Raw genomic sequence first — 24,784 nt, forward strand, 5'->3', positions numbered from 1 at the left:
CCTTTATAATAGACAGGCAATTGCACACTTAATCAGCAAAGATGTTAAAAAGGGACGATGGTATTCACATGATGGTGGTGAGAATGGTCAGGGGTGCACCAACTGCTAGTGCACAACCATGATATGAGGACACAAGGTCAGGTAAAATGAAGGGGAGAGGCTGAGGCAAAATCTGGAGGGTAGCACCTTGCTCCAGTGAGGTGGAGCTGGCAAGAATGGTCCAAGAGCCCCACCAATTTGCTAGAACACATTTTCCTCACTTTCGTTGTTTTTTTTCCTTCTTTTTTTTTTTTAAGATGTTTTTATGGGCCTGTTGTAATGGCCTAGTGGATAAAGTCCTTGCCTTGAACGTGCCAGGATCTCATATGGATGCCAGTTCTAATCCCAGCAGCTCCACATCCATCCAGCTCCCTGCTTGTAGCCTGGGAAAGCAGTGGAGGACAGCCCAAAGCCTGCACCCGCATGGGAGACCTGGAAGAAGCTCCTGACTCTTGGCTTTGGATTGGCACGGCACTGGCCATTGTGGTCACTTGAGGAGTGGACCATTGGATGGAAGATCTTCCTCTCTGCTTCTCCTTCTCTCTGTGTATCTGACTTTCCAATAAAAATAAATAAATCCTTAAAAAAAAAAGATTTTTTAAAATTTTTATTGGAAAGTCAGAGTTAGAGAGAAAGAGAAACAGAAAGATCTTTCTTCCACTAATTCATTCACCAAGTGGCTGCAATGGCCTGAGCTGAGTTGAACCAATCCAAAGCCAGGAGCCAGGAAATTGATCCAGGTCTCCCACATGGATGCCCTGGGCTGTCCTCCACTGCTTTCCCAGGGCACAAGCAAGGAACTGGATGGGAAGTGGGGTCACCGGAGGACACAAATGTGTGCCCACATGAGACCCTGGGGCATGCAAAGTGAGGACTTTAGCCACTAGACTACTGCGTGGGGCCTGCATTCCTTGTTTGTGTGTTTCTTTCCCTCCTTGTTTCTTAAGAGCAAGGCAAGCATCTGAGCACTCATTCCCTACTGCTAAGCAACAGGTTCCCATTACCCCAGGCCTCCAAGCTCCTAACAGGTTTGCATTCATTCCAAATAGCTGTGCAAAGACTCAAAAACTCACATAAACTTAGTAAGCATTTTGGGGCTTGTGTGGTGGCACAGCACCCTAATCTACTTCCAGCACTGGCATTCCAATATGAGTTCCAGCTTCTTGCTTATCACTGGGAGAGCAGTGGAGAATGACCCAAGCACTTCCTTTGGAGACATGAAAGAAGCTCCTAGCTTTGGATTGGTTCAGCTTCAGCTGCTGCAGCCATTTGGAGAATGAGCAAGCAAATAAAAAAGTGCTCTCTCTCTGTAACTCTCTAATAAAAAAAAAAATCTTGAGAGCACGGTGAGACAGCTCACTGGCTAAATCCTTCACATGTCCAAATGTGGATATCTTATATAGGTGCCAGTTTGTGTCCCAGTTGCTGCACTTCCCATCCAGCTCCCTGCTCATGGCCTGGGAAAGCAGCTGAGGATGTCCCAAAGCCTTGGGACCCTGTACCCATGTGGGAGACCTGGAAGAGGCTCCTGGCTCTTGGCTTTGAACTGTATCAGCTTTGAACTTTGGGGCCATTTGGGGAGTGAACCAGCTGATGAAGACCTCTCTAGCTCTCCTTCTCTTCCTGTAAAATCTGTCTTTTGAATAAAAATAGGGCCTGCTAAGCAACCTGCTAAGGTGTGTCCTAGTGGCTAAAGTACTCGCATTACACGTGCTGAGATCCTATATGGGTGCCGTTTAATATCCCGGCTGCTCTACTTCCCATCAGTCAAGGACCGCCCAAATTCTTAGGACCCTGTACCCACGTGGGAGGCCTGGATGAAGCTCCCGGCTTCAGATCGGCCCAGCTGTGGCTCTTGCAGCCACTTGGGGAGTGAATCAGTGGACAGATGATCATTCTCTCTGTATATCTGCCTTACTAATAAAGATATATAAATCTTAAGAAAAATAATAAAAATTAATCTTTAAAAATAAACATAGTAAAAAACATCCTAAGCACTTAAGCACTTAGAAAGTGTCCAGGACCAGTGAAGTATCTCCAGACCATTTCTAGTTCTAACTTTCAACAACAATTCTGTACAATTTGCTCTCCACAGATTTTAGTTTAAATTCATCTTAGGAACAGTATGGGAACTTAACAGAATCCTACACAGAATTCTGGGATGTTCTTCCCTAACACTGCATGAGCATGTGATCATCTTAGCATTGTCTATAATTCTAATAACATCCCAGAAATGGTATTCCACACCAGGACTGGTTCCATGTGCTCCTTTCCCACACCAAGAAATAGAAATATTTCCTCCCTCACTTGTTTAGAGTGCTTCTTTTCTGAAATCTTTCTAAGAATCTATCTTTACTCATTAAAAAAATCCTATTTCCCTTATATGATTATGTTTAATCTGAGGGGCAATCAGTCACATTGGCCAGGGTGACAGCTGGGCAGGGCCAAACCTGGAACCTAAACTCTGGTCTCCTAGGCAGTTGCAGATGAACTAGTACCGCTTCCTCTGAGGGTTCACATTAACAGGAAGCTGGAGCCCAAAGCAAAGGATCTAATCAAACTCAGGTGCTTCAACGTGGTGTCTTCCACCACTTGATTAAATGTCTGCCTCCCCAAAGCACACTTACTACTTTTTTTTTTAAACAAATGTTATTTTTATTTATTTGAAAGTCAGAGTTAGAGAGAGGGAGAGACAGAATCTTCCATCCTCTGGTTCAATTCCCAAATGGCCACAATGGTCAGAAGAAAGGCCAGGCCAAAAATAGGTGCCAGGCGCTTCATCCAGGTCTCCCATACAGGCCATCTTCCAATGCTTTCCCAGGTACATTAGCACAAAGCCAGATCAGAAGCTGAGCAGCTCGGACCCAAACCAGTGTCCAAATGGGCTGCCAGCACCACAGATGGTAGCCTAACCTGTTAATGCCCCACAGTTCAAATACTACTCTTGACTTCCCAGGAAACCTTATCCTATATTCTGGCAACCTCCCAATTCAACAATCACACCACCCATAGAACTAAATTATACTCCTTGGCAAGAAGCAAGTCAAACAAGAGCATAAAGAAGCATATAGGGGAAGGCGAAAGCAATGTGAACAGTGTAACAGTGTTGAATGTTACACTGAAACATACTTTGCAACATAGATAAATACCTTGGGAAACCTGCATGCGATTCACTGGCAGGGGCAGGGGCCCATCTGTAACAGTAAGAAGAAACAAAAAACAAAAATAATCCTTGATTTGTGACTGGATTTCCTATACAGAACCACAAACATAAAGGAGAATACAGATTCAAAGGAACTCATATTCTAATGTCAGTGACTCCCTTAAAGGGCTCCCCATACAAGAAAAGCCTCATCCCTCATTCTACGCAGTCCAAGGTAGGTGGTCCCAGCCTCTGTCTCCAGCTCACGATTTCAACAGTGTGAGCAAGCGCTGGGAGAATACACATGTACCTTCTCACACACAGAGACAAACCCATCACACAGGCTAGGATGGCAAAAAGGAAGACAGCCCTTACTTGGAGGTCTCACAGATTGTGTCGGTGGAATCCCAGGGGGCTGAGCGCTTGAAGCTGCTAAGGCTGGCTGGTTACCCAAGATGCCCTGTTTATGTAAACGGGATCTCCGCTTTTCCTCTAGTTCCTTTTGTATCTTGTAGATTTTCTCTGCTAGTAAGTGATAGTATTCATCCTAAAAAGCAATAAAATTCAATGTGAAGCAGTTAAAACTGGGAAAAAATAATAAGTGAAAAGCTTTGTATGTTTAACAAACTAGTAAATTTTTTAAATATGTCCAACACATCTGATAAACCAAGTCCCAAATCCACACTGGTTCCTAGTGACTCTGGAGGACTTATCGAACTGCAGGACTCAATTCACACCACCCTTTATCTCCTAACTGAGCCTCCACTTGGATACTCACTGCCACTGGTAACAATGCAAGTATCATCAAGAACACCTACTGCCAAAAAGATATCCCACAGGTGCAGGGCAGCTTCATCCACCCATTGCCTACTGCAGTGGGAGCTGTGCAAGAAGTCCATGTTTTATGTGGGTAGTCTCCCTGGAGTGTCCTACAGGTGAGACATCTCCCTTGACCACACACAGGCACATCTCTGTTGTAAAGGTTAGCATTAAGATGGATATATAGCATGCAGCCTACCCTGCTGTTAGCAGACTCATACATGTCCCCTTCTACTTTCTTAGCATAGGCGACCAGGTTCTCCATACGGCGATCCTTGAGAGCTGCAGGGTCAGGTGTCGGGAAGATGGCTTGGACACTGGAAGGACAGCACACAGGATCAACCTACTTTCCATGCAGTCAAGTGAGAAGCACAAAAGCGTCATTATCCATGAACAAGAACAACAGTGCAGAGAGAAACTCCATGTAGCCCCTGTCTAGAATATGCATACAAAGTCACCGACTCTCTAGGAGCAATCCTGCCCAACACACTCATCTGCATGATTTTGCTACCATACAAGCAAATTTGTGCTGGATTACTTTAATAATAACAACATTTTAAATATCTGATCTCCCATCCCTTTATCTCTTGTTTTAAAAAGATTATTTGTTTGAAAGTCAGATGTATAGAGAAAAGTCCCTGATTTTTAAAAACTTTATATTACCAAAATAATGACCTCAATAGAAACCTAGCTGATTAACTTCACCTTCCAAGTATGGTAGCTAGCTTGAGAAAGTCAACTTTTAACTTTGAATGTGCTAGCTATGTGACAGGGCTGTTGCATCCCTGACACTCATCTGGCCCAACATGGCCTTGTTCTCAACGGTCTCCACTAAAACAACATCAAGCCAAGAACTACAGCAAAGTCCTAAAGCTAATATCAGAGTTGAGAAGCACAGCTTAGACAGCACTGGGGTACTCTTGCTCAAGTGACATGGGCTTCAGGTCATGCCCTTCTGCGCAGTAGACCCAAGGCTCCTCTTTCTGATGCCCCGGCCCATGGAAGAGCCAGCATCTAGGGTCCCTGCCCTGTCCAGGGCTCTGTCACAGCTACAACTGTCTTAACGAACATCTAGGATTCTGTTACCTAGGGGACCATGGACCATTGAAGAATAAAAATCACATACTGATACAAGTATAAAACCATTCCACTGCCACCAGCCCCAAGAGGCAAGCAATGTGTACAACATACAGCTTGTGCACTAGATGGCTCCGGAGGTCCTGAGTGACATGCTCGTGCCAGCCTTTTCGAACCCCAGTACTGGAAGGAGGTGCTGCCGCAGGCATCGTGCTCAGAGTCCCGATGTTACCAGAGTTGGAGCCATCATTCATCAGGGGGCTAAGGGTGGGGGAACAAGGACATGTCAATCACCTGCTGATGTGGCTCAGCCTTATTCCATCTGAGTAAGGTTCTTCAGTCACATGTAACTTCTGTGTTTCAAAGGAATAACTAATCTATATACAATAAAACCTGAACTGTGCTTAAAAACAGAAACATTTAAAGTGCAATTCATGTATACAAATGAAATAGATGTCTAGGGATCTGATTATTCTTTCTAGCCCTTGCCTACATTCCTGCTCAACAGTGGTCTCTGCTCTTGCTGAACTCTTTACCTGGTGGAACTCTAAGAAAGCTAAAAATGTGTTATTGCAAAAAGAGAAAGGAAACAGCACATGTACACACACACCACCGAGCTCCATTGAAATTATTTTCTCTGTCACACATTTAGAAAAAAAAAATCAGTTTCACTTGATTAGCAGCCCACTTCTGTGTCTGTCAGACAGGAACTGGGTCTTACTTGGTGGCGCCAAGGGAAGTAGGAAGAGCTGATTCTGAAATCAGGTTTGGTGGCTGCTGTTCTGCTGTCATTCCGCCTGCTGGAATGTTCATGGGGTTATTTCCTTTAAAGATAAAAAAAAAAGCTCAATTAATTCCTAAATTTCAAGAAGTTTTGGTAACATAAACAATCATCCCATAAGTACTCATAGGAGTTAGAGTGGTTACACGAATGGCAGTAACTCTGAGTGGGCTGTGCCAGTAACGTGACTATCAGCAGCGCACTCCATCCCACTGGACTCTGTATGAAGACCCTGAGCCATGGAGGTTCACCAAGGACTTAGTATGGCCCTGGGGAAACCATCAACTTTAGCTCCAACTTTAATTCGGTTTCATCAGCAGCACATCCTAAACAGCTAAGCTACCCTGCCTGGTGCCTTTGCTTTTCTTTCAACCTATCAGAAAATAAATTTCAGGAACAAACTACAGTCAGTCAATTTGTCCATAACCTTCACACTAAAGTAAAGAAGAAGCTGAAATTCAGACAGCAGTGTTGCAAATGATGCCACCACTGGGAGTTGAGTGACAGCAGAATTCAGGTTTCAGGATTCCAATCAATCTCCTGACCAGCTTTAATTTCAATATTTGTTATTTCGGTTGTTTTTCAAAAAGCAATAAATAAGATGATTATAATTAGCTATTTTTTAAGAGTCATTTTTAAGTGTAAAATACTCTTTTAGGAAAAAATACCACACTAACACAAGCCTTAACTTCATGGATACTACTGTAGTACAGTTACTACAAGCAGGACATTAGGTGGATGTCTAGCACAGCAGTGAAGAGGCTGCGTGGGAAACATATCCCAAATGCAGAGTGTTCGTATTTCAGATCCAGCTTTACTTCCAACTCCAGTTTCTGGTTAGCAAGCACCCTGGGAGGCAGCACATGATGACTCAGACGGCTGGCTCTCTTGACAGCCTTTGTGGGAGACCCAGATGCAGCTCCAGGCTCCTGGGTTCCACTTAGCTCAGTCCTGGCTGCTGAGAGCCTCTGGTTAGTAAACCGGCAGGTTGCAGCTTTGTCTCCAAATACAAATTAGTAAAAAGAGGAATAAACTATGTCAATTTAAAGAAAAATATTAAGGAAATAATAAGCAGGGAAAAAAAAAGAGCTATGCAGGCAAATGACTACAGGCTGGCAAGCAACATGCTAGGCGACAACTGAAACATCACTTCTTTGGGCTCCTATTGAGAACTTGCCCAAGTTGGCCTGGTCAGTTCCAGGGTTCCATTCACATCAACGTTCTGCTGAGGGCCCACACAGAAGTGCAGCCTCAGTCTCAACTTGTGCACTTGGAAATTTGAGCCACATGACAGGTGATTTTTAAAATGTTTGTTTTCTGTTTTTTTAACATATGTCCAAACACGTTGCTTCTTCCTTGTATCAGCCTACCTAGCTTTCTCCTAGAAAATTTTTATTCTAAGTACTGATTTTGAAATACAACAGTAACTGTCAGCAGTCCCGAGTCCCAGCAAGAGCTGCCATTACGGCATGTGCATCCCAGGGGTCTGGAGGGTTGCACCTACCCAGTGGGGTGAGCGTCCGCATCTGCTGGTGGGTCTGAGGCTGTGCTGGCTGCTGGCCCGGAACCTGCGGCTGCAGTTGCGTCTGAGGCTGGTTCATGTATGGGAGTCCGAGAGCAGCATAGGCTCGCTGCATGGAGCTGGGGTCTATGGGATTCGGGTTACTTAAAGAAGTGGCATTCTGCTGCCCTGTGCCAACAGAGCCAATTGTGTTTTGAATTCCACTAGCAGGAGATCCCAAGATGGCTAGAACAGACAGAAAAAAAAGGGAGGAGGGTAAGTGAAAGGAAGAAGCCTACAAAAGATCTAAATGCGACTGAGAAGAAAACAAAATTTTATCAACTTCACACATTTGTATCATAAATAGCAATACCAGGCTAAAAAAAAATTCATGCTTCCATCTTAGAAAATAACAGACCATAAAACTGCAGAGACACCTTAGTAAAAACTAATATGGGGTAAAGTGTACAGAGTTCAAACAAATCAGTTCCAGGAGGCAGTGATTCTTTGTGGGGGTTGGGCAGCTCATCTGTGCAGCCAGCCTCTCCTGCAGGAAAGCACCATGCTGGGCACTCTGGCTTTGGGAATCTACTCAGGAATCACCTGACCAACTATTTCAGTTAACATTTCAGGATGCAACAAGACTTGCATCACTTCTCCAGGCATCACTCTGGCATCACTGACACAAGGAGCTGGCTCTGCCCCAGCGACCGTCAGCAGCTGCCATGTCCTATGCCTGTCAGCGGCCTGAAGGCCAGCCAGGGGCTCCATCGAAATGGCTGACCCACTGCAAAGGAAACACCAGGGTCAGCAAGTTGAACGCGATTCCAAAAGGCCTCCAAATTAACTGAGAGGTGAGCCCGAACTTGCATCTCACCACTCATGTCAAGGTTAACCCACTCCCTGACAGTATCTGTCCACTTGTCTACCCAAACATCAACAATCAATCAATCCATACCCTCAACTGGTGAGCATCTACTATATGGTAAAAGCTTGAAGCTATATGATATACTTTTTATTAATAATTTCTTCCCTTTTTAAATTTCTGTGAACTTTAGAGAAATGTTTAAGGTGATACAATGACATGTAATTTTGATGTATATGTAAAACGCTATCATAATGCCTTTCAAATTCAGAGCACTACGTCTAACAGTAACACTTGCTGTCAGTCATCCACCAGAGGAATTACAATAAACAATTCAAATACTTAGCAGAGCAACTTAATTAAACCAAAATATGTTAAAGGAAAAAAAAAGTCCTGGTAATTACACATTTCATACTATTAACTTTTCTAATAAGGATATTCAGATCTCAAACTCATTAGCACTCATTAGACACAATTACACACACCATGCACCTCATTATTATAAAGGAGAAGCAGTTCCAAAGGCACACATTGTGACAACTGAGCGGCTGAAGCCACATTCGACACCTCCACAAGGAATGTGTCTCACCGCCACACTGCTCACAACTTCACTGTGTGTCCATCACAGTTCTGAAACCAACATGTTGTAGGTGTAAGAAAGAATTCAGACTGCACTTGATGGCATGGTGAAAAGTGACAGAGAGGAATTCAAAGGAACAAGTGGTCTAGGCAGTCAGCGTCTTCAACCACATCTTCCTACCCGCATACACTCCTCCCAGCCACTCTTCTCCAATGCCATTCATTTAGCCAAAACACTCTTTCACTGCCAAGGCCATGCCCCAGCCAAAGGCTATTTCAGGGAAGCTAGTGCTCCCCAAGCTGCTGTGTGGTCAGGAATTACTTCCTAAATGTAAAACTGACTGTATTTTTATTCAAAAGAAAACTATAGAAGACAAGTTAGCATTTGTACCTCAAACAAGTTAAATAAATCACAAATAAGAAAGGTCCCTGACACTTAGGCACAGCCCCATTACACAGAGCTGTTAGATGGAATGACAAGATGTACTTAAAGGTGAGGGACCTGGGGCACCAACTTGAGGGGCAGGGCAGACACAAGGAGAGGGACACAATGCACAAGCCATCAGCAACTCCACTTGGCAGCCTCAGGACGCTCTCAGGGAGTGCTCCGCCAGTCTCCCCGTCATGCTCCGAAGCCCCACAGAGCTGCTCTCACACCGCGTGTCCTGTCCTGGACTCACTCACCCCACTGCCGACTGCACAGTACCAGCTCCGTTCCTGTGAGCGTCTCTGTACTCCCCCAGATGTGGGAGGTAAGGGGGGGGGGCGGGATTAAACCATAATCACCAGCACATGCACAACTGCAGCTTGGACGCATGATCGGACAAAAACAAAAAAATCACTCCTTTATCTTGTTCTAACACCGGAGGTATGTTGAGCGAAATGCCACGTAGAGGGCAGGGCCCGTGGTGTCTCGTGCAGTAATTAGCACCGAGGACAGCAAGACCTAAGCTTCCTGGCAGCCCTGAGAACAAGGTTGTCTATATTTACCAGTTCGCCACTTGATTCACATTCATCTATGTCCTTCTTGCTTTCCAGAGTTTAAACCAGCATTCTGTGCACCACTAGTTCTCAAGACGGCACACTCCACCGTGCAAGGTGCTCCCAAGGGGCTCCCTTGGGTTCTGGCAATCAGCTGACCCCTGGCTCCTGCATGCTGTGCTGGCCTTCAAAGAGCTTCACCAATCTCCCCTGCCTTCCCGCCCCCTCTATCAAACACAAGGCCCAGTTCTTCAGGAAACAGCCACAGGTTTCCTCTTGCAGTGACCACATGCTCAGAGACCGGCCCCATGCAGTAAGTGCTGCTGACTCCCAAGTGTTCTGACTCCCCAGAAAAATCTCCGTTTCCTACTCCTTCTCAATAAAATAAGACTCAATTTGGAAAAAAAATGGAAACTGACACAAATTAAATTTCAGAGAGTTGACAGAGTGGGAGACAATCAAGAAGCAGATCCAACAGCCATGCCAGTCCTCAGCCCTGCAGACCTCTTGGTCTTACCACAGGGTCTCATAGGCACAGCCGAGCACACAACTCTGATAAAAAACACGCAAACCCTTCTGCTGAAGCTTTCCTCAGAAGGGGCTGAACTGTGCTGTCCAAAGGGAAGGAAAAATCCAGCACTAGGCACCACCAGGTAGACAGGCACAAACAAGTACCCTATTTGCTCCAGGCCTTCAGCCTGGTGGAAAGCTCTAGAGTTTACGCAGGGGCACACAGGCTATTACCTAAGCAATGAGCATTCAATCAGGCTACTCTATAAGTTTTGAAAAGGTGGATTTCTGGCTCAATTTAACAAAGGAAGGTGTTTAAGTGGTCAGAAGTGCCTAAAAACAGAACAAGAGCCAGGCTGAGCATGAAAGCCAGGGTTATGATGGCACTGGCGCAGCTGCTGGTGAACCACTGCCCACGTGGTCTCAGCACTGGGGCTGGGGCTTCAGTGCTTAGATGGTCTTCGGGTGATTCTGAAATGGAAAACCCATGGTTGCTAGAATCTTCTCCACAACCCTGGCACAGACAGTTGCCTTTCAAGGCACCCAGTACAGCACACATCAGATCTTAACGTGTGTAAGAGTCACCCAAGGTATTCATCCAAACTGAGGATTAGAATGGGGCCCAAATGTTCACATTTCTAACCAGCAACCTGGCAGTGCCTGCACGGCCCGTGTTAGGCTCATCAAAGTTGAGCAGGCAACAGTAGCTCCTACAGGACAATGAGCTTGGTCCAGTGTCCTCCATGCAGCTGTGCACTGGAACTTAAGCCCAATATGAAGACTGGCTTTGGTTTGTATTTTTAAAAGTCCTAAAGATTCAACTCCACCCCAATTATCTCCATAATAGATGGACAGTACAAGAACTACAAGTTAATTTCTAGAAAACAATTCAGAAAAAAAATCAAACACAAGCTCCACACAGGCCAAAAAGATGGTCTGGATTTTATTTCACAAAACAGTATCAGGTTAGCAGCACAGGTAATTCTGAGTTCTCTCAGTATGGCCGTGAACTGTAGCCGAGAGCGTGGCAGGGTGCCGACCCAGCAAGTGCGCAAGGGATGAGCTCAGTGTCTACAGGATGTGCAGCTCCAAACACAGTCCCAATCCAGCTGCTCAATCCCAGAGGGGGACAAGGGTCCCCACAGGCTGCTGCAGTCCGCCTCCAGCTACCTTAGGACCCTGGATCCAGTCAGACTCGTCCTCTGCACTGTGCTGACACTGTTCTGCTCTCCAGAATGTTCTTTCTTCATTAGGCTGCACAAGCCCCACCTTTCTGTCTAAGGGGGTGCAACAATGCCCCACCAGCACTGCCGGCCTGATCTCAGGCTAAGGGAGGTGCCTGCTCTTGCACGCGCAGTTCCTAGCTGTGGGAAGCTGCCTACACATTTCCCTCTCTGAATCCCTAAGCCGGAGTTCATACACCACAGTACAATTTGCTTTAGGACGAGATAAACAAAAAAATTTATGGAAAGAATGTCACAACTTTCTCATTTGCACAACTTTAAAGTATACATCATTCAAAGCTGAAACTGAATTTAAGAAGCATTGAAAATTTGGGGCCTGGCACGACAGCCTAGTGGCTAAAGTCCTCGCCTTCTTGTGCTGGGATCCCAACCAGTTCATGTCCCAAATGTTCCCTGCCTGTGGCCTAGGAAAGCAGTCGAGGACAGCCCAAAGCCTTGGGACCCTGCATCCGCGTGGGAGACCTGGAAGAAGATCTTGCCTCATGGCTTTGAACTGGTTTGGCTCCAGGCACAGTGGCCACTTGGGGAGTAAATTAGTCGATAGAAGATCTTTCTGTATGTATTCTTTCTTGATATGAATCTGCCACCTTTCCAATAAAAATAAAATAAACGTTAAAAAAAAAAGCATTGAAAATGTAAAAAGGTTTCTTCTTTTACAAAAAACTATCTCATGCAAAATTAATACAAATCCTCCTTGCAATTTTATATTACAAAAGCCACCCTGGTAACACCTTTTATTATGACTAGTAAAGAAACTGTGGTTTACCACTTGAGAGAACATGCACTAAGTCAATTTTCACAACATGTAGTCATAAGGATGCTAAAAAGAAAAAAAAAACCCACATTTTACTTTTTCTTTTAAGGAAAAAAAATCTCAAGCCTGCAATAGTCATGGTGGTACATACTAAACATGAAAGATCCCAGAAAAGCTGTAATTCCAACTCAAATGTTCAGAATGAAATAGTAGCTACCTCATATTGAGACAGCTAGCATTATCACCACAAACTTGTCAATGACTATTTTAGCATGTGTGCATATTGCTGAAATGTGTCCTAAAACATAAAACATTTAGCCACTACAACATGAGTCTTGAAATTCACAATAACTTACAGAAAAACAATAGTACTCCGTTAGAAGCACTGCTGCCAATCTCTGCTTCCAGAAGATTCTAGAGCTTCACTTCAGGTAAGAGATGTTTAGGAAAACCATCCTTATTTCTAATTTCGGCTGATCAAAGAGTAGTCAACTGAAGTGAGAAACTGAGTTTTCAAGGAAACCGATTTGGCAGCAGGCAGGAGGGCACCTCTCCTGTGTAGGGCAGCCTGGGGTGGGCAGGTCTCAGGAAGAGGACAGTGCCGGCTGCAACCAGTGCTGTGCTGCCCCAGAGAACTCTCAGAAACCAAGACCTCTCTCTCATGGCTTCTCCCTGTGTCACCAGAAGAAAAAGCAGCACAGGCTCTCCAGGCAGAAGCAGGGTGGAGGATGATGACCCAGAGGCACGAGGAACAGACACTTAAGACACACAGGTGAAAGGCTGCCAAGACACCACGGAGGAATATCATGGAGCGAGTGGCTCTGGCTGGGTGGCAACCGCTCTCAGCAATCAAAGACCACGGTGTCACCTTGCAAATGACAGGAAATGGACTTCAAAATGGGAAGAGATGTTCACCCTCCTCACTGCTGCAATGCCTACAGTTGCAGGCGGCCTGTGGAGCTTCGGCATGACAACCACCACACTAAGGTTTACAGACACACTGGAAGACAACTGAAGACGGGAATGAGCAGAAGCAGCCTGCCCTGGGATGGAGATGCCCAAATTGAAGCTGACCAAATAATTAAAGAAGGAGGTCTAAGAACTACAGCTCCAAATAGGATGGAAACACTTCACCAACTCAGCTTGTAAGGTTTTACACTGACCAGCCTGACTCAACAAGCCTTCATAACTTACTTAATATGAGAGGCTTCCAATTCCAGAAGTGTCCTCTCTATCCCCTCCTCCCCCAACACATTCCCCACTAAGCAGCACAACCCTCAAAGCTTCACACTAGCTCCCTGTCAGGAACATCATGTTGGCTTCCGAATAAAGGGACTCTGCTTCAAGTGCATGTCTGCAGGAGTGGGGGCCCCTTTCCTTCCCTCTCAGCTTGGCTGCACCTCAGCACCCTGTCCACATGACCTCACCCTGCAAACTCCATAGCTGGCAACCCATGCCCACTCCCTAACCTGTCTCCAGCCTTCTCTGTCCCCGTGCTCACTTACTTTGTTGGTTTCGCTTGTCACTGGCATTTTTCAAAGGGAGGCAAACAGGACAGTCATGTCGTGTGCAGTTCTTCCAATGAGAGATGATTTGTCGTGAAGATGCACAATGGGCAACTATGACCAGAAAAACAACGAGATGTTATTTTTCTATCCAAACCTTCACACTTTCAATTACACCTAAATTATAATGCCAGATTCCATAAGAAAATGATATCAAGTGTAACTGTAACACAGTATAGGCGATCCTCAACTTACAAACAGACTGTTTTTCAAGAATTTTGTAAGTTGATTATTGAAAATTCAAAAATAACAAAAACCAAAACAACAACAAAAAATCTTTCCACAGCAGCAATGTTATGAATGATGGGTGATTAAGGCTTGGCCCACAAGTCAAAACAAAAACTAATCAACATGAAATACTGAATAACTGCAATCAAAGGTAGAAGAAACATTGTTCTGTAACAATTTTAATATTATATCTGAAGAAATAGAGAAGCAAACGAGAACTTTGTGGAGATCTGGAAAGGGACCCCAGGCGCAGGTGAGGTCCCCCAGCGTTAGCCAGCCTCTCTTTGAGCACTCCTGACCTACTCAGACTCTGCTTTCTACACCTTCAGGTCACCCTGGGAACGCGGACATCACAACGAGGGAGAGGAAGCCCAGAGACAGACTTTCCCCAAGGTTATGAGCACAAGAATAAGAGAAGGAGAGAAAGATAAAGATGAAATGAAAAGCACAGGTGCTAAGCGGAAACACTGGCTTTGGTGGAACTGAGGTGTCTGCCATGAGAGAGGGGACAAGGCAATCAATGTCCCTGACTTACCACCTCCCCAGGGATATCTGGTGCATAGTTCTCCCTGTCCCCTAGGACTACATCACTGTCAACAGAGCAGCCTCAAGAAACAAGGCAGAGGAGCAAGGAAGTGCCCGCGGCAATGTGAATCCATACGCAGATGCAAGACAGACAGATGGAAGGACCTGTGCCCACATCTGCGTGCCCTATATCCGCTGCCCCCAAGAAAATCATGACCTGGACATTTACAACAAAGGCAGTGCTCAACAAGTGACCGATGTCATCCATGGCAAGGAGCGGAGGGAAGGAACAACCTCAGGGCCTGGCCTTGTGCAGCGCAGATGCAGAGCATCAGCAAAACAATGGGGCTGCCTAGGGCACTGGGCCATCAGGGCTGGGCAACATGACAGCAGCACCTTCTAGAACACTCCAAAGAAGGGGTGGCACTCAGGCCGCAGGAACCTAGTGGCCATGAATACAGGCAGATTCCATCCCAACTTCTGCCACCAGTTGGGAAAAGAGCACTTACCTTGGCAGGCTTTCCCAGCCTGACAATGTGTCATGTGATTCAAGACATTCTTCATGGTTCGACAATGAGGGAGAGAGCAGGCCCGCACCTCCCCGTTTGCTTGTTCTCGTCTTTGACATTTGTGAGCGTGAAGCAGTAGAACCAGCTGCTGCTGTATAAGCTTGCGTTTTTCAGGATCTGCAGTAGGGCCCGTTGCAATTGCTTGTGTGGGTACAATTCCCACTGATGTTTGCATTGGAGACTAAAATAAAACAATAAAAACGTTTTATTAAGCTTTTGGAGTTCATGCTGTTAATTATTTCTCCAACAAATGTGAAAGCTGATGGATCATGTCGGCCACTGAGAGACAAAGTTCTGTTCTCTTCTATCTGATACCAGGGGCAAGTGTGATGGTTCAATAGGTTATTTCCCTGTCTGCCCCCTGCAAGTGCTGGCACCCCTTATGAGTGCTGGTTCATGTCCCAGCTGCTTCACTTACCATCCAGCTCTCTGCTATGGCCTGGGAAAGCAGCAGAGGATGGCTCAAATCCTTGGGACCCTGCATTTATATGGGAGACCTGGAAGAAGTTCCTGGCTCCTGGCTCTGGATCTGTTCAGCTCCGACTGCTGCAGTCATTTGGGGAGCAAACTAGTCAGTGCAAGAGCTTTCTCTTTTTCTTCTCTATAAATCTGCCTTTCCAATTAAAATAAATAAATCTTTAGTTTGACAGCAATGTTAAGATACAGAAATTCATAATTCAATCTGTCCAACAAAAGGCTGATTCCAGTTCAACTGCATATAATTGTCACCCAGGCAAGAATATGGCACTTAACCCTTGATCGTGGCAGGGAAAACCAACTTGCTCTACATCACAGAGAGCTGCAGGAGGAGCTGTGTGCTGCACCAGGGCTGAATCACATGAAACCACTATTTTTCTACAGCTCAAATGGCCAAATACTGGCCATTTCACATAGCTCAACCTAATTAAAAAGACTGCCAAGCTTGATCAAATGCAACTCACTACAAATATCTGATGGAATAAAAAGAATGAGAGCCACCTTTCAGATTTCACTGCCATGTGTCCAGAAAGATAGTTACGTGCATCTGATGTCACCATGGTCACAGTTCCAAAAGATGGCAACACTTATCCTTAATATTGCCACCCACATAAGAGGTTGCTTTCTTCTGGAATGTTCTTTCACTGAAAATTTCCACTCAAACATCGTTGTTCCCCTCACCCACCAATAACTTGTTCATTATTGTCTGATGTATCAAGCCACAATAAAGTCAGGAGCTTGGAACTCCACCCTGATCTCCCGCATAAATGGCAGGGGCCCAAGGACTTGGGGCCATCTTTCACTGCTTTTCCAGGTACATTAGCAAGGATCAGGATTGAAAGTGGAACCAGGGCAGAAACTGGCACCCATGTATCATTGCAGAAGATGGCTTAACCCATTACACCAAAGCAATGGCCCCTAGAAACACCCTCTTTTGTATAAACATGTTGTTTTCCTGATTACATCCAGGAATCTACTATTAAATATTAATATGGGGCCTGGGGCAATAGTGTAGTGGTTAAAGTCCTCACCTTGAGTGCTCTGGGATCCCATATGGGCACTGGTTCTAACACCTGCGGCCCCCGCTTCCGATTCAGCTCCCTTGTGGCCTGGGAAAGCAGTTAAGGATGGCCTAAAGCCTTGGGACCATGTACCCACGTAGGAGACCTGGAGGAAGTTCCTGGATCCTGGCTTCAGATAGGCTCAGCTCCAGCCTTGCGGTCACTTGGAGAGTGAACCATCGGACAGAAGATCTTCCTCTCTATCTCTCCTCCTATGTATATCTGCCTTTCCAATAAAATAAATATATAAATAAATAAAAACATTAATAGGGTTCTCTTTCCTTTTACCAGTCTGAAGCCAGGAGCCAAGAACTTCCTCCAAGTCCGCTACGTGGGTGGCAAGGGTCCAAGAGCCATCCTCTGATACTTTCCCACACATAAGCAAGGAGCTGAGCAGGAAGTAGAGCAGCAGAGACTCAAATCAGTGCCCATATGGGATGCTGCGGCTACAAGCTGAGCATCAGCTTACAATGTCACTGCACTAGTCTAGTCCCGCTCCCTCCAGGGCAGTACTTGGTTTGTCCAAGTGTCTACAGGACACGCTTTGCTATTTCTACATTTCAGCATTCCCAAGTTTCCCAAAATTAACATGCCCATATTTTTACAGTGAAACTTTTTAAAAATAAGCAAATAATAAATAGAATTTTAAAGCCCTGAAACTCCACAGATGGTTTGGAGCCAACAGAGAGAATCACACAGTAAAGGAAAAGTACAAGAGGCCAGACTGCATAACCCAGAGCTTTATCCATAACTACTCCCATTGGGAATAAAGATGTAATCCATGAACCAGGAAAAAGATCCCAAACCCACAACATCTACAAAGTAAATGAAAGGCAGGTATTACTTCTCCTTCTCTTAGTGTCTAAGTTTCTCAAGCACTCTGCTAGCACTCGGGGCCCAACTTACCAGACTTCCCTGTTCCCCAAGGGAGAGCCACTTAGGTCCAGCCAGTCTACCTGAGTTACAGGGTTTTCAGTGGCTTTGGACCCACCTGAATCAATGACATTCATGAATATTAATTTGTTCAAAGATTTAGAGAAATATTCTTCTTGAACACTGTCAGCACACTCAAGTACAAATATGTCCCTCAACACCACTTACTACCTTAAGTTTCTGATAAATGATGAAACAGTCATGGGAAGGAATATTTTCTGGCTGGTTTGAACCTTCAGAAAAGCTAAGAAGTCAGGGTAATTCACACTATGGAAAAGCAGACACAGTTAAAGATGCTTCAGGCACAGGAGAACCAAGCTATCTGCATTACTGCTGCCCATGCATGTGCTCAGCCACACATAATGAATGTGCCAGCTACTGAGTTCTTCCAAGTTACTGGGAGGGCCCAGCATGATAGCCTAGTGGTTAAAGTCCTCTCCTTGCACATGCTGGGATCTCATCTCGTGTCCCAGCAGCTCCACTTCCCATCCAGTTCCCTGCTTGTGGGCTAGGAAAGCAGTCGAGGATGGCCCAAAACCTTGGGACCCTGCACCCATGTGGGAGACCCAGAAGAAGCAGCTGACTCCTGGCTTCGAATAAGCTCAGTTTTAGCCACGGCAGCCACTTGGGGAGTGAACTTTCTATCTGTCTCTCCTTCTCTCTGTAAAAATGGCCTTGCAATAAAAATAAATAAATCTTAAAACAAAAATTACCCAACTGCTAGGCAGGCAAAAGCCATGGTGGTAGTTTTAAGGGTACAGTATATTTTGTTCAGAATCATCTGACCCACCCTCTACTTTACCTGAAAGGGGAGCTGCTATCTGTGGAAAGAACTGATGCTCAATTGGAGGGTTTTGCTGATGAAAAGGCTATGCTAATCAGACACTAGAAAAAGTGTATTGGTTTAAAAAATAGAAATATATTGGTTAACAAAACACGCACAAGGAAGAAAGTTACATAAAAAATTTGGATGGAGTTCTTGCAACACAGATGAGAATGTCTGTCACCAAAGGATTGGCTGATTTTTCACAATTTGAAGTTTCCTATTGTTTTCATACATCACATTAGCATATTTTGTGCTCAGACTATATTTTCCAGCTGATAATTATTGCCAAACAACTGAAGCTGTTTATTTTTTGTTTTATTTATATATTTCTGGGTTTTTTAAATTATTTTTTATTTTTTAATTTCTTCTTTATCTTTCTCTTTTTTAATGTTTTTTTTTAAGCTAAGTTTAAAGAGAAGCAAGGATTCACTGTTGGTGATCGTCCAGTTAATGACCAAGTGAGGGCAAGCCTTCATAAGCACTTACATCTGTGGGCACAATGAGGCAGACAAGGACAGCCATCAGCCTTAGAAAGAATCTCTCACCTTGGCAGGAAGGAAGCCAACAACTTTCCAAAACTATCAAGACCCCTGGAACGCTCATCCCTACAACTGGGGCTCAAAAATGGCATCAAATGACTGTCCCTGTCCCCAGGGACTGGTAGTGTGAGAGCAAGCAGCACCCCTTCCCATGCCCCCTCCACAGGAGGGTGAATGGAAACATTCACCTCATCCACCTCAGCCTGCCACCCTCAGCCTCTCCATCCTAACTGGAGACCCACATGGGCTTGTAATCCTCTCACTTCTGTAACAAATATTAAAATTTTAAAAAATTTAAGATTTATTTATTTTTCTTGCAAAGTCAGATATACAGACAGAAGGAGAGACAGAGAGGAAGATCTTCTGTCTGATGATTCACTCCTCAAGTGAACACAACAACCAGTGCTGCGCTCCTCTGAAGCCAGGAGCCAGGAACTTCTTCTAGATCTCCCACACGGGTGCAGGGTTCCAAAGCCTTGGGCTGTCCTTGACTGCTTTCCCAGGCCACAAGCAGGGAGCTGGATGGGAAGTGGGGCTTCTGGGATTAGAACCAGTGCCCATATGGGATCCGGGCACGTTCAAGGGGAGGATTTTTAGCCCCTAGGCCACCTTGCAGAGCACAATGTTAAAATAAAATTTAAAACATTTTTTTAAAACCAATTTTGTTTACTGTAGCTTACAACATCACGCATCACAAAAGAACCCAAGAAAGAAGAATGCAGCACCAAAACAGAAAGAATGCACCATAACCAGGATTCATTACTAATTATATTTTCTGATCTCACCAACACAAAGAAAAAGACCTGACACTCTCTGCTTGTCAAAAGCCCTGAGATTTCTAAGTACTGTAAGCAATGTTAATGTCTCACTTTGAATAAAGTGCCAGGGTTGTAGGAGGTCAGGCAGGGGAAGCTGAGTGTTAGTTAATGTAGGAAGTCCCTGCTTGATCTTTTCAACAAACACTTCAAACAAAGTAAGAAGGCTTTAAAAGGACTTCCTAAACATAATCCCTCAATTTCTTCTGAGTCTTCCCAGACTGCTGCTGCAGAAATTTATTTGTGGACAGCCAGTGTGGGAGGTCATGGTCCTAGCGTGGGGACACAGAGTCCCACTGTGCGTGGTCTTCATTGCCTCTCGATGCACACCAGGCACTCAGCAGCTGGAGTGCACATCAGGAGGGCTACAAAGAAGGTGTATTCTCAGTAATACCTGGCTGCATTAGGTTAAGAGGCTGAAGATAGTTCCATATATATAGATACTCCAGGGAGGGAGAAGCCACGGGAAAGCGTTCACCAAGTCAACCCTAACACCATCTCTTCAACATGACTTCTACAGACAGCCTCAACCTCCTAACAAACAGCAAATGTTAGAAAAGCTGCTCTCTTTTATCATGATTGTGGAGAAAAAGGTAAAGTGGTTCACATATATAAGAATTCTCTGGTAACAAAGAAAGAGTCTGGGAAAGCCAGCTGAGCCATCCTCGCCTGTCCCTTCCTAGACAGCCCATCACAGAAAATGCAACATGCATCTGGAGGGCCACTAATAAGAAATATGGACCATCTTCCCATCACTCATTAACATAGTTTCAGTTACAAATTTTTATGGAAGTACACCAAAATCCACAAACCACCCAGTGGAGACCCACAGCACCAAGAGCAACTTACCATATTTGGCACACTGGTGACTGAAGTGTTCTTGATGTCTGTAGGGAACGTGGGCAAACTATTGACCAGGGTCTGCTTACTGGGTAACTGGGGGTTCACTCCACTGGCTCCCATCTGCTGCCCTCCAGTTTGACTAAAGGGTTGTCCAAATGGACTTGTATTACCAGTCATTCCCATCTGAAACAAAAAGAGGCAACAATATCATGTATAAAGGAAAGGAAAAGTCTCAGGAATCGAGCATGAATAAAAGAAAAGGCCTCAGAAATGTTTGATTTGGTCCAATGACACAAAAACTTCCTGCGAAAGTTTCATTTCAATTATGAATTAATGGTTCACTGTCAAGATTCAAAGTCAGTATCACGAACAAGTTGTTCAGCGGGCTACATCCCACAGGCAAAGGCCAAACAGGCCACCTGCGCTACCTCAGCACTGACCAACGTCCGCTTAGAGCAGCAAGTGCTTTTCTCTTGGCTATACTCCTCACCCAGCTCCCCCGACCAAATGCTAAGAAACTTATCTGGAAAACAAATTTCCAGGGCATTGACCAATGAGAGATAATTCAGCTTAATCTTCAATTACTCCAAAACTAATTAGTTTCTTACAGGTTCCTCTATAAAATTTGACCTCGTTTCACATTAGTTCAAAAAACAAAACAGAAATGTTGGCAATACCAAGGATTTACTTTAAAATAACCCAGGGAGGCAGGAGATGGCAGGAGAGAGAGGCAAAAGTGACAGGACTAGCAACATGTTAGGAACTGTTAAGCAAGCCATCAAGAACAGGGGGTGACAGCATCCTCTTTATCATTATACATGTTTCAAATTTCCAAGAATAAATTTTTGTCAGGATGAAATAAAATCAGACGCAGAGAGCAGACAAGGACAAGGTAAGGAAAGAGGGGAACCCTTGGCTGTGCCTCTGCAACGGCCTGCAGCCAATCACAGCTCTTGCAATATAGACCCATGACAAATGTACCTCCTGAGCCCTCAGCTCCAATCTCTACAGCTAACTTGGGACTCAGGGGTTAACATGCTGATAGTTACCCGTGCCCTGGGGAGGAACATAGACTAATCCCTAAGTACGCTGCACATCAGATGGCCTGCCTTGGCCTCCTCACAATGCTGGAACATACACCTGTGCTGTCTAATGGTCATCCACCCTTCTGGCATTCTGGGTTGGCTGATGTTTGAACTGCCCAGGGAAGCCCACTCAGGCGTGGGAATTCCCATTTAAGAAAACAAAGCTCGGTTATCTTCGTCAGTCTCATTGAGTAATTCTCAGTCCTTCCATGCATATCCCCCATCTCCTTGTCTGTAAGTCAAACGTAAGTCAACTGTAAATCTGCCTTTCCAATAAAAAATAAATCTTAAAAAAAAAAGTCTTGCCCTGTACAGCCCTTTGCTTCCTCCCTCACAATCTTCTCAACTAATATCAAATTATGAAAGCAGATAATTCTAGTTACAATCAAATAAAACATAAACTTCAAGTGTACAATTAGGCTCAACTTCTGAGTTCAGATGATAAAACCAATGCAGCATAGTAACTCAGTAAATTGAATAAGGCACTTCTGTTTCTAAACTAAGTTTCTTCCATCATTACCAAAGCCTATATCAAAGAATTGTATTTTCAGAAAAGCATTACTCTAAATCAGTTCCATACTACAGTTACAACCATCTGAACTTATTTTTTACGCAATCATCAAACCACGGCTATCACTGTCCTTAGAAAGTTAAAAAAAACAAAACAGCAAAATACAAGGTTACCATCTCCAATCCTCAATCTCACACTTTGGGCCAAATATATTAAGACACATGCATTCTCTCCAACTTGATTTTTTTTTTTATTTGGATAATCTTTACATGGTTGATTAGGGCACAAAGGGTCAAGGGTAAACAAACAAAAAACCCCAAACTTTCTATATAATGTGTTTCCGAAGAATCTATTTCTAAAATGTGGCATATGCTGTAACTTTCTTGGGACCATAGTTGCTGGGTAAGACTCCAGGACATCACCTACGAGATGTGTTTCTAAGTGTTTGGGAGCACTGATACATTTCATCAGGAAGTCTGTGGCTTTCCTTCTTGGCCACCCCATACGAGAGCAAGAGAAACTATTTCAACCCAGCTTCCATATTCACAAGGTAAGAGCCACTGTCAAGTCAAACCTTACAATCCACAGGTAAGCAAGGACTGGGTCAAGCAAACATTTAAAATGGAGAGGAAGTGCATCTTGAGCCTATGATCTGTACTCAGGCCACGGCAGGAGATGAAGCTTCGGCTTCTCCCTGGCCAGGCCTTCCCCCAAGGGTCGCCACCCCTCACCTCCTGGGCAAGGTCCCCCACAAGCTCACCCCCATTCTGCAAAGCCTGCTGGAACATAAAGGACATACTCTGGTTCTAATCTGCAGTTTTGGGCAGAGCTATTTCTGGAGAGTCTATTCCCCTTTCTGAATCTATTCTGTATTGATCAAATATTTTGGCTCTCAAGTCCAGCTAACAACGATGCTTTAACATCAATATGCAGTACGAAATAGGGAAATCAAGATACCTAATTCCAATGGAAAAAAAAAAAAGAACCTCTACTCATGCCAATTCTCCAAAAGTTACTTGATTCTAATTCAGTAAAAATGATTTTATTTTCAACTGAGGTTTATCAGAATTTGGTTAAGAACATTAGAGGACCTTCTCATCATCCTTTTTTTTTTTTAAAAAAGATTTATTTATTTTTTTGGAAAGGCAGATGTACAGAGAGAAAAAGAGACAGAGAGGAAGATCTTCTGTCCGATGATTCACTCCCCAAGTGACCACAATGGCCGGTACTGCACCAATCTGAAGCCAGGAGCCAGGAACTTCTTTCCAGGTCTCCCACACAGGTGCAGGATCCCAAGGCTTTGGATCATCCTTGACTGCTTTCCCAGGCCACAAGCAGGGAGCTGGATGGGAAGCAGGGTTGCCGGGATTAGAACCAGCATCCACAATGGGATGCTGGCGTATTCAAGGCCATTACCATTACGCTATTGTGACGGGCCCCAAATCATCAAAAATTTTACAGAGTAAAATATAGCATAAACAGCCAACTGACCAATTAATGTTGAAACTTACATAAGAACAAATTAAAACCTAAGGAATATTCTGCCTCATTCAATAATAGCCCTGTGTCCCCAGCACATGGGGGAACCAAAAGAAGCAACATTCCAAGAGAACCCTCCCTGACTCAGTCCCTAGAAGCAGAACCCCATCAGTCCTGAAGAGCTAGACCACCAAGGCGCACAATGTCAGAAGGGTCGGCATCAGTAGGCGGGCACTGGGTGCAACAGCAATCACAACTTCCTTCCTGTCTTCCAAGTTTTCTGCTGGGATAAACAGGAAGTCCAGCCGCCTGTCCTGACGCGCTCGGAAGTAGTGTTCCAGGGTGATGGAAGCTTGTGTCTCCACTCACTGCAGCACAGAGGCCTGAAATGGTATAAAAAGGATCCTCTGTGCCACACTTCCCAGGACAACTCTGTCTCTGGTCCACAGCCCTATCTAACAAGATTCCTCACGGCACTCTGAAACAATGGCCCATTAGTATAGGCAGTCATCAGCTCTCTTGGTTAACCTCAGTTTTTCCTACTTATAATGATATAGCAGTTATTAAAAAGAGCAATAAATGGTCTGGTGCAATGGCTTAGTAGCTAAATCCTCGCCTTCCAACCACCAGGATCCCATATGGGCGTCAGTTCATGTCCTGGCTGTTCCACTGCTCTTCTAGCTCCTTGTTTGTCTGGGAAAGCAGTGGAGAATGGCTCAAAGTCTTGGCACTCTGCACCTGTGTGGGAGTCCCTGAAGAAGCACATGGCTCCTGGCTTCAGATTGGCTTAGCTCCGTCTGTTGTGGCCATTTGGGGAGTGAACCTGTGAATGGAAGATATGGCTCTCTCTCATTCTCTCTGTGGACCTGCCTTCTCAACGAAAATCATCTTTAAAAAAAAAAAGCAACAAAACAAGCTCAATGCTGGTGTTGTAGCATATTAGGTTAAACCACTGCTTGTAAGGTCAGTACCCTGTTTGCAAGTATCATCAAGTCTCAGCTGCTCTGCTTCCAATCCAACTTCCTGCTAATGCTCC

At 44.7% G+C, this 24,784-nt stretch overlaps 1 protein-coding gene across 2 annotated transcripts in view; it reads right to left on the reverse strand.

Moving 5' to 3' along the window:
- Positions 1-24,784, reverse strand: part of LOC121167857 (CREB-binding protein) — a 142,829-nt gene that overhangs the window by 40,003 nt on the left and 78,042 nt on the right. Inside the window, exons 3-11 of one of the 2 annotated variants that reach the window (XM_040997550.1) lie at positions 20,680-20,856; positions 15,120-15,360; positions 13,798-13,911; positions 7,363-7,605; positions 5,799-5,901; positions 5,192-5,338; positions 4,200-4,317; positions 3,557-3,728; positions 3,189-3,233 (exon numbers count right to left, since the gene is read on the reverse strand). In XM_040997550.1, coding sequence (XP_040853484.1) covers positions 3,189-3,233; positions 3,557-3,728; positions 4,200-4,317; positions 5,192-5,338; positions 5,799-5,901; positions 7,363-7,605; positions 13,798-13,911; positions 15,120-15,360; positions 20,680-20,856 — 1,360 coding nt within the window. The remainder of the gene's footprint in view (positions 1-3,188; positions 3,234-3,556; positions 3,729-4,199; positions 4,318-5,191; positions 5,339-5,798; positions 5,902-7,362; positions 7,606-13,797; positions 13,912-15,119; positions 15,361-20,679; positions 20,857-24,784) is intronic. The other variant, XM_040997551.1, reaches the window with a different exon arrangement.

This window comes from Ochotona curzoniae, unplaced genomic scaffold, assembly GCF_017591425.1.
Source record: "Ochotona curzoniae isolate NIBS_2020 unplaced genomic scaffold, NIBS_Ocur_1.0 patch433, whole genome shotgun sequence".
In the NCBI taxonomy this organism is placed as follows: Eukaryota; Metazoa; Chordata; class Mammalia; order Lagomorpha; family Ochotonidae; genus Ochotona; species Ochotona curzoniae.